This window comes from Meles meles, chromosome 17 (assembly GCF_922984935.1).
Source record: "Meles meles chromosome 17, mMelMel3.1 paternal haplotype, whole genome shotgun sequence".
In the NCBI taxonomy this organism is placed as follows: domain Eukaryota; kingdom Metazoa; phylum Chordata; class Mammalia; order Carnivora; family Mustelidae; genus Meles; species Meles meles.
Window position 1 is genome coordinate 61816071 of NC_060082.1, and position 15542 is coordinate 61831612.

The 15542-nt window shown below is 44.0% G+C and overlaps 1 protein-coding gene across 1 annotated transcript; it reads right to left on the reverse strand.

Annotated features, from left to right (window-relative positions):
* Positions 1-297: 297 nt before the first annotated feature.
* On the reverse strand, positions 298-15049 carry BECN2 (beclin 2). The gene is made up of 2 exons (XM_045982308.1): positions 13873-15049; positions 298-431 (listed from the first exon to the last, which is right to left on the reverse strand). The coding sequence occupies exons 1-2, from the start codon at positions 15047-15049 to the stop codon at positions 298-300; spliced, it is 1311 nt and encodes a 436-aa protein (XP_045838264.1).
* Positions 15050-15542: the final 493 nt, after the last annotated feature.

A 15542-nucleotide genomic window follows, 5' to 3' on the forward strand; every position in this document is an offset into this window, starting at 1 on the left:
GGCGTCGGCGTCTCCCCGCCGCCGCCTCGCGCCGGTTCTCCGCCATGAACGGCCGCCCCAGCCCGCCGGCGGGGCCAGTCAGAAACCTGGATGTCATCCTCCACCTTCGATTTTCCTCTTTTCCCAGCCCCACCTCCAGTCTGTCAACAAGTCCTGCTGATTCTTCCCACGAAATACGTCTCCTCCGCCCATCTCCGGGGCAGGCCGCCACCTCTCCCGGCTTCGGCCGCCGCAGCTGCCCCGCGGCTCCCCCGTCGGTCCGTCACCCACACAACCGAAGACCGACCTTAGGTGACCTTAATATCCAAACCTGCTCCCGGACTCGGAACCCTGCGCTTCAGTGCCCTTCCCAGCGCCCGTCGGTCCTGCCTCTCCAGACAGCTCCGCCGCCGGCCCCGCGCTCGCTTTGCCCCCGCCCCGGCCTGTGTCATCTAGTGAAACGGGTCACGGCCCGGTTGCCTGCCAGTCACCACAAATCCCCTTCCGGTCACGGCCCGGTTGCCTGCCAGTCACCACAAATCCCCTTCCGGTCACGGCCCGGTTGCCTGCCAGTCACCACAAATCCCCTTCCGGTCACGGCCCGGTTGCCTGCCAGTCACCACAAATCCCCTTCCGGCAGGAAGAAGCTTCTCAGCCCCGGGTTACTGAGTAACCTGTGTCGGTCCTTGATGCCTCATCTCCAGATTGTCTCCGAAGAACCAGAAATCCAGGTTTTAACAGAAATCCCTCCACGCGAAAACACTGGCACAGGATTCTAATTTGTTCCAAATACCCATGTAGGCCCCAAATCTCTTCGTATAGGAAAGTTGCCTACGACTATGGACTCATCAGCCTAGACCATGCCAAGCTCTTTCCCGGGAGTGGTTGCACACTCGTCAGCCCAGGGGTCTGGATCTGGAATTCTCCTCCTGCGGCTGGTGGCAAGTCCCCTTCCGCTGCCTTCTACCTCAGAGCTGCTCGGGGTGCGGTCCACAGACTGTGTTCAGCTGCGCCGTAAGGATGTGAGCACCAACACGTGGTTTGCAAACTGTTCCACGACGGGTTTCCAGCAAGAAGAGCACAAAAATGGACTTCAACATTTATAAGAGTAATTTTCTGTCTGTTGAATGTAATGGTTTGGGGCTTGAATTTAGTGTCAGAGTCAGAAAACATTTTCTGTGCAAGATCAGAGAGCAGACACTTTAGACCTGTGGGTCATACAGTCTCTGTCCTAACTACTCACTCTTCCACTGCGGCATGAAGACATACAAAAACACACCCAAGGGGCACGTGGAGCACTCAGTCAGTTAAGTGTTGGACTCTTGATTTCAGCTCAGGCCATGATCTCAGGGTTGTGGGATCGAGCCCTGTGTTGGGCTCTGTGCTGGGCGTGGAGTCTGCTTAAGATTCTCTCTCCCTCTGCCCCTCCCTGCTCACTCTTTAAGAAAGAGAGAGGGAGGGAGGGAGGAAAAGAAAGAAAAGAAAAAAGAAATGAAAAGAAGAAAGATTACCCAAAAGCATGTGTGAAATTGTACATAAATGATTGAAAGTTCCACAGAACTTTGTTATGAAAATGTGAATTTCACATACTTTTTACATATCATGAAATCCTGCTTCTTAATTCCCACAACTACTCTATGAAATACTATCATGCTCCCCGTTTTATCAGTGAACAGAAGTGGAAACAAAAGTTTAAATACTTTGCCCAAGGTCACACAGGAAATTGTGTGAGTGGACGTACAGGCCCAAGCCACCTGGTAGCTGCCCCTTTCCTAGGAACTGCTCTCTGGAAGCCGAAACAAGTTCCTTTTTCAGATCCGTAATGGAGTCTCCAGGTCAAAGTGTCAATACTGTGGTAAATGAGACGGAGACAGAAGATTCTCATCCTTCTTGCCCTGGAAAGGCACTGTACAGAACTATTACACCGCCGTAAATCTCTAAAACACAGGAAAGTGACCCCATTTTGTTAGGCCAGGCCGGCCTGTAATAGGTAAATGAAAACAAACCCACACAGTTTATAGGATTTTTTAAACCAAGGAAATGCAATCAAATCCGGGAAAGCCCATTGAGGAATGTGATCTCTCCAGATAATCCCATCAGCCCTTTGTAACTTCCTTAACTATTTACAGACTCTATCAAGTTTTACATTATTTTTCTGACCTTGCACTGTAGTTTATTTTTCTCCAGTTTCCATCAAACAATCCATTCTCTCAGAAAATATTATACACTCTTTGAGATCAGAGATCTTTGATGTATAACCGAGGAGGGGTAGACAAACTTAACACCACTGGGCAGCTTGTCTGTCCAGGTGGGTGCTGACCGAGCAATACTGTGGGAGCTCGGGATGCCACAGGCTGCTCCATGGGGCCTGGAAGGGTCAGAACACCGTGTCCCTGAGCTGGTCCTCAGCTTCATGACCCTCGCCTCTAGCTGTCTGTGCCCTCATGGATAGCTACCTCTCATGGACAATTCCTTGTCACTACACTCATACAAGACCACCAAGAAACCCCAATAATAACGAACACTTTTTAAAAGAAGGACCATCTGGGGCGCCTGGGTGGCTCAGTGGGTGAAAGCCTCTGCCTTTGACTCAGGTCTTGATCTCAGGGTCCTGGGATCCAGTCCTGGATCAGGATCCCTGCTGAGCAGGGAGCTTGCTTCCCCCTCTCCCTCTGCTGTTCCCCCTGCTTGTGCTCTCTCCTATCACTCTCTGTCAAATAAATTCTTGAAAAAAAATAAAAGAAAAGAAGGATCATCTAATGACCAATATGACCACTCAGCATATTCCCTCCCAGGAAATTAATTCACGCAAGAAGCCAGGTTATAATCAGACGGCTGCTTGATGAACACAGAGACAAAACAAGACAAATTACATGTATATTAAGCTACAGAACTAACAGCATCAAGAATTCTTCCCAAGAGTTTTAACTCCCAAACATACACTGTGATTTACCCTGTAAAACAGCTCAGAAACAAAGCTGACATCACATGACTTGTCTCATTCTTTTTTCTCCTTTTCCTAAACTCGGCGTCAGGAATTCTTAATCTGATACAGGAGCTGCCAAAAAGGGCATGCAAAATTTGTTCATATTTCAGATGTCCTTGGGAAAGAGTTAATAAATTCATTGAATTTTAAATACATTATATACACATATAGAATTTTAAAAAATTAGTAATATAGTCTAAACTCATTGTAACATTCTAATTTAAAAAAAAAATGAAATGCTCGTGCTCGCTTTGGCAGCACATATACTAAAAATGAAATGCTCATGGGACATATGGGTGTCTTAGTCATTAAGCGTCTCTGCCTTCAGCTCAGGTCATGATCTCAGGGTCCTGGGATCAAGCCCTGCATCGGGCTCCCTGCTCAGTGGGGAATCTGCTTCTTCCTCTCCCACTCCCCCTGCTTGTGTTTCCTCTCTCATTGTCTCTGTCATATAGACAAAATCTTTTTAAAAAATGAGATATTCATGCCAATGAAAAATATTCATTCATATATATATATTTATATTTTCAGTATAATTATACTATATACAGTATGTTGTTCAGTAATGTCTTTTCTCCAAAATGTATCTATCTCGGACATGTTTCTAACATTCTTCCTAGCATATCCCATAAAACTGATTTATCTTTACTTATTTTTATTTACCCATGACTCTATTTATGGTGAATTATGCTGTTATTATCCTTCCTGCTGTTTCTCCAAAGAGCCAAACACTCTTGTCCATACCTTCTCCTGAGCTGTGCCCTCCCTGCCCTTGGTTCCCTCAAAGAGACCCATCCTATCATCATACCCATGTTCCTCCTCCTTCTCCCTGATCAGTTAGCTTTCTCTTCACAACATCACCTTCTTCATCACTCCTCCAAGCAACCGGAAATCATGGTAGTTATCTGTGCCTCAGCTGTCTTGGTTCTGAGTCTGTGAGAAAAATCTCCCCTCCTGTCGTGCCTAGGTGTCAGCCTAGTCCTGAGCTGATCCTCACAATTATCCGACGAATGCGTGCTTGTCTAATGTTCACACTCTCGTACAAATACTCCAGGCCTCCTAGAAATAGGGTAATTTTTTAAAAAGATTTTGTGTATTTATTTGAGGTAGAGAACAAGCGCAAGAGCAGGGGCAGGGGAGCAGAGGGAGAGGGAGAAGCAGGCACCCCACCGAGCAGGGAGCCTGAAGTGGGACTCGATCCCAGGTCCCTGGGATCATGACCTGAGCTGAAGGCAGCCGCTTAGCTGACTGAGCCACCCAGGTGCCCTCCCCTTTGACGTTTTTAGACATGTTGATTCCATCATCTAAGATGTAAAGATAGATTAAAAAGAAAGAAAGAAACACTAGTGATATGACTAGATCGTCCCCAGGTACCAGGCTGATTCTAAGTGCTTTACTGGGATTATTTCATTGAATCCTCTCCGTAGCCCGCTGATGCAGGTGCAGGGTTGCCCCTGTGTCCAAGTGAGCAGAGGTAGAGTCCAAGAGAAAAGAGCCCACTGTAGAGGGGCAGTCTTGCCAGTGACATCGTTGGGAGGTCTTTATTCCTGGGGAGCTCTCTTGGGACCTTCTCATTTCCCGATCGGATCGCTATGCTACAGATCACTGGTCTTGCCCATTTGCCTGTGGATCTTTCCATATCACATGATCCGGTTTTATAGATGAGGAAATCCCACACAGAGATTAAGTGACTCTCCTAGGCCCCCAGTACCGGGCCTATCTTTTGGAATCAGATCTGTCTGATTACAAAGACCAGGCTCTTCCCAGGACACCTCAGCCATCAGGAGCAAGGCTGGCCAAGGTTATTTGCTTGAATCATTCTGTTGAATTGGTTTTAGCAGAACTCAGGCAGAATGGACACAGACCCACCGTAATAAGAGCGCTTCTCCTATGGGTGGAAGGGAAACAGAGTGGTCATAACTGCCCAGAATTGTCCAGACACTAGACCTGAGCTCACAGGACTCAATCCATCTGCCTTGAGAAGCTCTGAGCTGGGGGAGGTTGGTGGCAAACAGACAGAAGCCGTGTCCCAGTGAAGTGGCCGTCCCTGCTCAGAATCTCCACAGGCCTCAGGACCAGCACACAGAGACAGAGCAGGGGGCAGACCTGGGGGAACTGAGACTGCCAGGATTCCGTGTTTGCAGATATGAAATCAACTCAGGTTTGAAAAAGCCTTTTTCTTCATTATTATAGTTATAACAAAAGCAAAACGAACAAGCAAAACCCCTTTGCTGTTGTGTTTTACTCCCTCTTCCCCCACAATATCTCAATCCTGATGGTAAGCCACGTGAATTAGAAAAAGAGAAAAAAATTTGAGGTCAGCTGGGAATAGGTGTGCAGCCATTTGGCTTATGAGCCACTGTGAGATTTGGGGAGGATGGAAGGAGGGGAGGGGAAGGAGTGACTCATGCACTGAAGCCAGCAAGGAGTAACAGTCTTGACCAAGAAGGCAACAATCATCCTTCTTTTTAATATATTGTTAATACCACTGTCCTAATATAACATTAGATACATTTTTTTAAAAAACCTAAACTAAAGAGTACTAGTGGTACCTTAATATGTAGCAATGCTATACTAAGAACTTTATAACAATTCTTTCATTTCTTCTTTGCAATAACTACTTTCTTTGTAGCTGCCGGCAAGTTCTCCCATTTTCCTAAGTATTTGTGGAGACAGGTCCGAGAGAAGAAAGGCGGTCTTTGTCCTTGAAGACCGTGGGGTGTTCTTAAGGAGTTAAGGTGTGTTTATACCACGTGCAAGTCAGGCTATCTGCGCCAAAGGATGGATTATTTAATAAATGCAGTTGAGACAAGGAGCTTGCCATTTGGAATGAAAGGGAAGCATGAGCCCTAAGTCAAATCTTACAGTAAAATAAATTCCAGATAGATCAGATATTTTAATGTAAAAACAACGAAACTGTTATGAGGGAAACAAAGCGTGGGCGAATAATTTGATAATGTTGGCATGGAGACCAACTTTCCCACCATGACACAAAGCCCAGAAGTCATAAAGGGAAAGGCCGCCAGTCTTGACCACATAAAAAATGAAAATAAAAATTTCCAGATAATCAATCGTGTACTTATAATCGAAGGAAAAGCAGAGGAGAAAAATACGTGTAACTCATATGGCAAACTGCTGATTTCCCTAATATACAGAAAGATCTTGCAACTTAATAGAAAAAAAATGAGAAAATTAAGATTGTCTTAGTTCACAAAAGAGGAAATCCAAAAGACCCATAAATACCAAAATGTTTAACAATGATTATAGAAATTCAAGTTGAAACACTGAGATTTTATTCATGTACTGGATAGGTAAATATTTTTAAAGCTTGATATTATCCAGTGTTAATGACGCTGTGATGAAACTGACACCTTCAGTGGGAATATAAGCTGGTTAAATCCCCTTCAACAGGAGCAAGAGAAGCTTCTTTGTAATTCAGAGGACCCCATTCAGGCCCTGATCTGCTACAGACTTCCCGAATGTGGGGAATACTCCATAGCAGAAGACAGCAGACTCACCTGGAGCCCACACCCCACCCCTTCTAGATCTTTCTGCAGACATCTAGGGCCCTGCACTTCTCTGCAAAAATGGCCCAGAGCCCATGTCAGGAACTAAACAGGACTCTCACTTCCTTGCACCATGTTCCCAAAGGCGGATTGTGCTGCTGGTGTGTGCATCTCTGACCTGCAGGCGTAGCCCACAGGCGGCTGATTGCAGCGTGACGGATAAAGCTTGGATATGAAGCTTGAAGCTGGTGTGTTCACATGGAGCACAGGAAAGTCTGCCTTGACTCTGTGGAGTCAAACCAGGGTCAGGAGGAAAAGGGAAGGTGGCCCCTGGTTTATGAACCCATTCAGAACATCCTAGCCTACCACTTCAAGGTGTCCAAGAATTCTGAATTTGAAACTGGACTTCCAGGTAATAACAAAGGTGTGTTTGTCAAGGTAGGAGGATGGGACATACTTTACTGAACAGTCCGCAGCTTGATTCAAGTACTTACACATAGGATACGCACATCTTTACTTGTCCTTCTGTTCTGGACCCTGCAAGCATTAGGGTGGGTCTAGATATAATCATGTGGAATGGTATTTGGTAGAAACTTTTTTAAATTTAAAAAAACTCATATTTTTTGTCCCAGAAATTCCCTGTCCAGAAATTTATGATGTATAAACAGTTGTATAAGTCATAAATACTCACAAATTAAAGTACAAAGATGTTTACATCTTCGTAATTATGATAATAATAACAGTAATAAAATGCCAAGCACTTTACTGAGCACTTTAAATATTATCACTGAATCCTCACAATTAGAGGAGACTAGTACTATCATCTGTGTTTTATAGAAAAGAAAATTAAACTTTAAAGAGAGAACCCAGTTTCCATTCATTTAGCTTATAAGTGGCAGAGCTGGGGAGGTGAGAATTTTTCTCAACTTCTAAATCTGACATTTTTCAAGATTAAAAAACGTTTATAAAAATGTATCTTTTGTAAATTTATTTTTAAAAGTTAAAGAATGGGGTGCCTGGGTGGCTCAGTCAGTTAAGCCTCTGCCTTTGGCTCGAGTCATGATCCCAGGGTTCCTTTCAGCAGCGAGTCTGCTTCTCCCTCTCCCTTTGTGATCTCTCTCACTTTCACTCTCTCTCAAATAAATAAAATCTTAAAAAAAAAAGTGAAAGAATAAGTGAGAGAGAGAAAGATGCATGCTATATGATCTCACTTATATGTGCAATCTAAAAATAAAACCCAAACTCAGATACAGAGAACAGATTGCAGGGAAAGGGGTGGGGATGGTGAAGGGGATCAAAATATAGAGACGTCCAGTTTTCAGATAAATAAGTCTTAGGGATGAAATATATAGCATGGGAATATAGTACTGTATTGTGTATTTGAAAGTCACTAAGAGTAGGGCGCCTGGGTGGCTCAGTCCTTAAGTGTCTGCCTTCGGCTCAGGTCATGCATGATCTCAGGGTCCTGGGATCGAGCCCTGCATTGTGCTCCCTGCTCAGCAGGGAGTCTCTTCCTTCCTCTCCCACTCCCCCTGCATGTGTTCCCTCTCCCGCTGTGTCTCTCTCTGTCAAATAAATAAATAAAATCTTTTTTAAAAGTGGCTAAAAGGAAAAAGTTCTCATTCCAAGAAAATGCTTCCCTATGCGTGGCAATGGAGGTTAATGACACTTACTGTGGCCAGCATTTTGCAGCAGATACAAATATGAAACCATTATGTTGTACGCTTTAAACTGATACAATGTTATACAGCAATTATCTCAAAAAAGTGCACATTGAAAAAATAAGTTGAAGAAATTACATGATAAATACATACCTACTCACGACCAAGTTTCAACATTTCACCACGACGATTTTATGGATACATTTTCTTAATTGACTGAATCACCTCAAAATCTACTGAACACACATCCTAAGCCTAAATATATGCATTAAAATTATATTCTCCAACATCACGACAATATCATTATCACACCCAAGAAAATTCATGATTTTCTACATACTACCTAATATCAGACTATATTCGCGTTTCCATAATTCTTCCTCAAAATGTCTTACAGTTGTCTTCTATTTTTTCCAAACCAAGATCTAGTCTGAGTTGTTGATGTCCTGCTTCCAGATTTTGTGGGAACATGCTTTGAACAAAGCTATATTGGCTGGCTCTTTGCAAGGGCGGTGGGGTAGGGAAGAGCCCTGTGAAAGGCTGGAAAATTCTCTTTGGTAAGGAAGGGGTCAGGGCCTGGTGGTTTTGCTCTGGACTGGGCGCTGACAAAAAGCAAAGGCAATTCTGTGATTTTCGTAATTTTTTTTCTAGAAGCAGGAGGAACAAAGCAAGGAAGGGAGATGTTTGGCCATCTTTGTGGTTTGGACAGTGTTCTTGTTTTTGTCTGTCCTTAGAGAGGATTACAGAGTGGTCTGGTTTTTGTCTTGCTCCGTCTTGGTCACAGAGCGACCTGATTTTTGTTCTGTGAAGTTGTTTATGTTCATCAGGAGAACTCCACCGCCTAGCCGTTAGTGGCAGGCCTGCTCAGCTGACGGGGCTTCTTTCCCCAAGTTCACATTTTATTTGGTTGTTACATCTTGCTTGTCTCTGTTAATCTAATACACTCCTTCTATTTTTTTTTTTTAATTTATTTACTTGACAGAGAGAGACCACAAGCAGACAGAGAGGCAGGCAGAGAGAGAGAGAGGGAAGCAGGCTCGCCGCCGAGCAGAGAGCCCGATGCGGGACTCGATCCCAGGACCCCGAGATCATGACCTGAGCCGAAGGCAGCGGCTCAACCCACTGAGCCACCCAGGCGCCCCACTCCTTCTATTTTAAAAAAAAATAGTGAACTTCTGAAACCTTGTCCAATCGTCTCGTAGGAAATCTCACATTCTAGATTAATCTGTTTATTTCTTTGTAATGGCATTTAGTTTGTTCCAGTAAATTGGAAAATAGGTCCAGGGGCTCGGTAAGACTTACATTAAACTTTTCAGGTAACAGGACTTCACAGGTGTGACTGTTAGGTTAATATATTCTGTCAGGAGACACATAATATCAGATCATCTCCTGATTAGTGATGTTAAGTTTGAAAACCAGAGTAAAGCGTGGCACCACACTTCTCTGTTATAAATGTACATCAGTGAGCTGCTCAGTCTGTGGGGCAACACTGGGCACTCCACAAATCTCTTCCTCGCCAGGACCCTTCTTTAGCATCTCTGATTATTATTAAAGAGATTTCCTGAGTCAACTATTTCCTCAGGGATTGCAAAATGGTTATTTTCTATTCTATTGTTCTTTCTACATTTATGAGGTGGCATTTTTCTCTAAACAATATTCCCTTATCTTCTGGTAATGAACTGCAGTGCCTCCCAAAAAAGAATCTGTGAATTCTTGGTGATACCAGAAATGGAAGGAGAAAAACACTCATTTGTCTTGATCTGAGGTCACCGATATGACTAAAATTCAACATGGGAAATGATGAATCATACTCTCCATCTTTTCTCTGAAAAATGTCCTTTTCATGGGGCAATGGGACTTAGAAACCAAGATCTGGTTATGGCGAGCGCTTATGGTGACAGGCTTGTTGTTGCTTCCAGACCCTTTTAGTAAACAGAGCTAAGAAAACAAGCACACAACACACACACACAAGAATTCATACTAATATTTCCAGTTCAAATACTGATAGCTTTATCTTACTATATATACCTAATAATTTTAAAAATTATAAATCATGTTACTACTACCAATAAAACTACAAGGCAATGTTTAATATTTAACTGTAGTACTTAAAAAAAAAGATGTATTTATTTATTTTAAACAGCATGATAGAGTGGGGTAGGAGGGGCAGAGAAAGGAGAGAGTCTCAAGCAGATTCCTTGCTGAGCATGGAGCCCAAAGGCAGGGCTCGATGAGGAGCTCGACTTCAAGACCCTGAGATCATGACCTGACTGTAGGACTTTTTAGTTAGAGTATAGCTAAAAATATGCACATTAATGTTATCAAAAGTACTTAATCCTTTCCTCTGCGAAGCTAAAATTTGACATATTAGGCTTATTTTTTAAAAGATTTTATTTATTTGACAGAGAGAGAGATCACAAGTAGGCAGAGAGCAGGCAGAGAGAGGGGGAAGCAGGCTCCCCACTGCGCAGAGAACCTGATGCAGGACTTGATCCCAAGAACCTGAGATCATGACCTGAGCTGAAGGCAGAGGCTTAACCTACTGAGCCACCCAGGTACCCCTGACATATTAGGCTTATATGATTAGTTTTACACTTGGTTTTTATTTCTCTTTGATGTATTTTTACCTTTTTTGAATATATGAAATAATTGCATCATTCAAAATTTAAAACCTTATGAAAAATACACTCAGGAAAGTCTTACACTCATCTCTATCCCTTCCACGTCAGTCCTCCCCTCAAGAGGGAACTTAAAATGGACAGAACTCATTGGTGAAAGACATTTTTGAGACAATAGGCAGTTTCTTTCTCCGAGTTTTTTAGGTGAAGCCAAAATATAACTGATAATTGTATTAATATGGTTACAATATTGAGGTTATGTAGGTATAAAATGACATTTGAAATGGAGTGATGAAATAGAAGATTCGCAAATCAGCGCATATAGAATGATCATCAGAACTATGATAGGGGTGCCTGAGTGGTTCAGTCAGTTAAGCATCTAACTCTTGATTTTGGCCCAGGTCATGATCTCAGGGTCGTGAGATCGAGCCCTGTGTCGAGCTTGGCGTGGAGCCCGGCACTGAACTCTGCATTGGCCATGGAGGCTGCTTGGGATTCTGTCTCCCCCTCCCCCTCTCCCTCTCCCCTCTCTCTCTCTGATGCCTGATAATAACCTCTTCTTTAAGACAAATCTTTAAAGATCTGGAAGCTGTGTTTTATCTTACTTACTGCAAGTTGCTGACTAAAACTCGAGCATTACAAAGATCCAATACCCCAGTTCTCTACTTCTAAGAAACAGAAGTCGTTTGTTATTCCAATTAAACTTCTCAAAAAAAATTTTTTTTTGTTCTTATAGGATTTTTTTCACTGACAAAAGTCTTTCATAAACTTTATCTCCTTACTTCTCAGGCTAACCATGTGAAATAAGCCAGAAATTAATGGCCTTAGGCCACATGTGGTCCCAAAACTATTTCCTTTGACCCAAAGTGTTTTCAAATATTTTAATTAGATACTGTGACTTAGAAACTAAAGGATTTCTTATTAAAATCCAGATACCTAGGTTCTCCTGAAAAGTTGGAAGTCTTGATGCAGGGACCTAGGATTCTAGGTTGGAACTGGTTGGAGCTATAAAGCCCTTGACCCCTTTGGAAGGATGTGTGCCAGGCCATCCTTTGTTATTGTCTTGGCTCTAGCTAAGGAAATTGGAGTCTCTTCTGAGTTAAAATGTCTGTCCTAGGATCACCTATACTGAGAACTCTATTCCGCTCTACTGTTCAAATCTGTAGACTAGCCATGGCTTCTAGCCCTATCAAAGGACTCCAACCCCTGTCTAGATCCCTGTAGTGAGATCGGCTCTAAGACCACTGTCTAGAAGCTGGCCCAAGCTCTCCTATATAGCCACAGATAGAACTGGTCACTGGAAGTCACCATGATTCTATCAAGGATTCAACCAGCTTTCACTGAAGCACATGAAGAAAGCTCCAGTGAAAGGTTTTTTCTTTCAAGTGGCATCAGACCTCTTTGACTTTTCTACAAAGCCCCAGAGCTCTAAGCATCAACTGTCCTGTGGGTGGTAAATCTCTGGGACCCAAATGACCTCACTCTCTAGTGAATTCTAATCCGATGTCCCAGACCACCTTCTCAGCAGCTTCTCATTAGAGCAATGGAACAAAGAAGGTATAAGCGAAACTCGGACACTCTTGACACCAGTGGAAACCTTGACCTCCACTGGCCATGTACATGAGGGCAGGACATCCAGCCAGGCCTTGCATTTGTCATCCTTGACCACAGGCCCAGTATCCGCGCTTCTGAGAGTTCTCCTCTCACATACCATAACCACACATTTTTCTCCACTGTCTTCAGATTCTTCTTAAACTTTTTACTTAATACAAGCACTGCCACTAAATGTTACATAATTAAATATTCCTCTGTAACATCTTGGTGCCTATGTGGTATCCCACCCAGGCACCCCTACAATTTGCATTTTTTTTAATTAAAAGATTTTATTTATTTATTTGACAGATAGAGATCACAAGTAGGCAGAGAGGCAAGCAGAGAGAGAAGAAGGGAAGCAGGCTCCCTGCCTCGCAGAGAGCCCGACTTGGGGCTCCATCCCAGGACCCTGGGATCATGACCTGAGCTGAAGGCAGAGACTTTAACCCACTGAGCCACCCAGGCACCCCTACAATTTGCATGTTTAAAAAGTTCTCCGGCCGAAACTTTATTTTTTTTGAAGGTTTTATTTGAAAGCAATCAAGCAAACTTGCAAGAGCATGAGTCGGGGGCAGGGGCAGAGGGAGACGTAGACTCTCTGCTAAGCAGGGAGTCCAACACGGGGCTCAATCCCAGGACCCTGGAATCATGAGCCAAAGGCAGACATTTAACCATCTGAGCCACCTAGACACCCCCGCCCTTGCTGACTTCTTTTAAATCTTCAGGTCTCTGTAAGGGTTCACCTGATGACTCTCAACTGATGACTGGATTGACCTATCAGCCAAGATGTTACCAGTCCTCTTTGGCCACACCCCGACCAGGTCAGTCTCAACATAAGTGCACAACCCAATATGACACACTTCTCACCTTTAAATCACTGAAGAACATATAGAATTTTACTGAAAGCTCTTCAGGGAGGAAGGAGGGGTTTATATTACACACTGCTGCAAAAAACATAGTATCTTTGAATATCCACCCTCCCTGCGAAAGTCCCTCTACACACATTAGTGGCCCAAATACCATTATGAAGACTCCAGCTTTCTCCTCACCACCCCCTTCCCTCAGCCCCACCCTCGTGCTTTCCCTCAGCAAACCTTGATCCTTTTTTTGTACTAGTAACACATCTAATCTGGTCATCTTGTAATTCAATCTTTGCTGCCATTTTGGATATTTGTTGAGGTGGGGAAGGAGGGAACAGGAAAGTACAAGGAAGGGAGGACAAAGACATGCAGGGAAAAATAGTAATGGCTTTTGGTTTGCTCTGAACAATTAATGCTTGGGTTGCCACTTATCTTTAAAATTATAAGCATGTTATATCTTTCAATTTTACAATTTCTGATATTTTTCTCAAATAAAATATTTTGAAGCAAAAAAAAAAAACCTCCCTCTTCCTCATAAAAGAACAAGTTATTCTTGGTATCTCAAAGAGATCCAAGCGAGACTACACTTAAAATTTATAAGCATGAGCTTGAGTGCCTTAGTCCACTGCTCCTCTGAGTTCAAGTGGGTCTTGATTGAATAGAACTCACCGCTGCTTCCAGAGTCTTCCATTAGGCCACTCTCCACATGAATCCTGTAGGGCAGGTAAAGACCCCACTTGGCTTTCTCAGCCTCTTCTTTGAACTGCTGCATGCAGTCCAAAAAAGCCATCATTGCCTGGTCAAATTTGACTCGTGAGCAAGTTCTCTGTCCTGCGATACAGAACAATGGCAGCTGAACGGGGTCATCTGTTAAAGACTTCAGATAGGACCGGTTTCCGAGGGGGGTGAGTCGATACCTCTGAAACTCCAGCCCAATCTTATTGGACAGGGCAAGGAGCAGCAAGGCTGTCTGGCCCCAGGCCATGTTAATCTCCTTCCAGCTCACAGGGGTGGTGGGGAGGCAGCCCAATCTGAAGCTGTTGATGATGCCCACAGGACCATCATGCCTGATCTCAAAGGTGGCACTAAAGACACTGGTCTTCTTCAGCCGGCCCCACTGGATCTGGGCGTGTCTCAGCTGGTTCTTCATGCTCTCCAGCTCATCCTGCAGCTCCAGCTGCTGCCATTGCAAGTAACTGTAGTCCCTCCAGTACTGCTCGTCCTGCTGGTCCAGCATCTTGGTCTCTGCCCGGGCTGCCTCAAGATCTTCTGCTATTCTTTCTTGGTTGTTCTCCACCTCCTTCAGCTCCCGGATCAGCCTCGCCTCCTCCAGCTCCAGGCTCTCCAGTTCCTCCTGCAGGGTCTTTGTCTCCTCCTCACCTATCCTCCCCGTCCAATATTTGTAGCTCTGGTTCTCGGATTCTACAATAACGAGTTGGGTGTCTATCTGCTCTAAAAGTTTGTCAGTACAGTCCTCACAAAGTGGGTGGTCCATATCTTTTTCACCAGTGAGGATGTCAAAAATGTCCCTAATAGTCTTCTGGATGTTAGTGAGTGTTCTTCCAGAGTCAAACTTTCCAAGCAAGATGAACTTGTTAGAACTGTCCTTTGACATCTTGCCATCACCAGGGTGGGTAGAACAGGAGGCACCATCCTGCAGCTTTTCACTGTCTGTCTCTGCCTTGGCAGGAGGGCCGTGCTCCAGGGTTTCTCCTGGCTCCTGCTGAGCTGAGGTGAATGTGGATGCTGCAGATTCTTGGGTGGTCTCAGGATCCAAGGTCCCCATGAACTGATCCAACTTTATGGGCTGCCCACAGCCCTGGCAGATGAAGCGGATGGAAGACATGGTGGAGGCCTTGGCTCTTACTCTGATTGCGAGTTTCCTCTGGCTGCCCACCTATCTGTTTATACCTTTTTAAGCTTCTTTAAAGTAGTGATTCTTTTAAAATGCATATTTCATCTTGTCACTCTTCTACTGAAAACCTTACATTGGCACCCTCCTTAGATACCTCTAGGCCTCCTTTAGCTCCTTTTAGACTTTTAGACAAGTGATTCTTTCTAAAAGGAAAATCTGATCATCTCACTTTGTCCTTTACCACTCCCAAGGCATATCTTAAGAGCAATCTTTATAACTAAGCTCTGATCGTGGCACTTCCCTCCTTAAAATGGTTTTATGCTCTTATCTTACCTTAAAATAAAGTCCCATCATCTTAACCTGACACTGAGTCCTCTTCTCATTTTCCCAACTACTTCTGTCCCAATTTCTTGCCACCTTCACTCATGCGCTTCTCCATGATCCCGGGAGTGATGGTCGAAAAGGATCTACCATGCAAAGTATG

Coding starts and splice junctions, on each gene's coding strand:
- BECN2 (XM_045982308.1), bottom strand. CDS start 15,049: ATGTCTTCCATCCGCTTCATCTGCCAGGGCTGTGGGCAGCCCATAAAG. Junction 432..13,872: donor GGAAGACTCTGGAAGCAGCG/GTGAGTTCTATT, acceptor CCGTTTCACTAG/ATGACACAGGCCGGGGCGGG.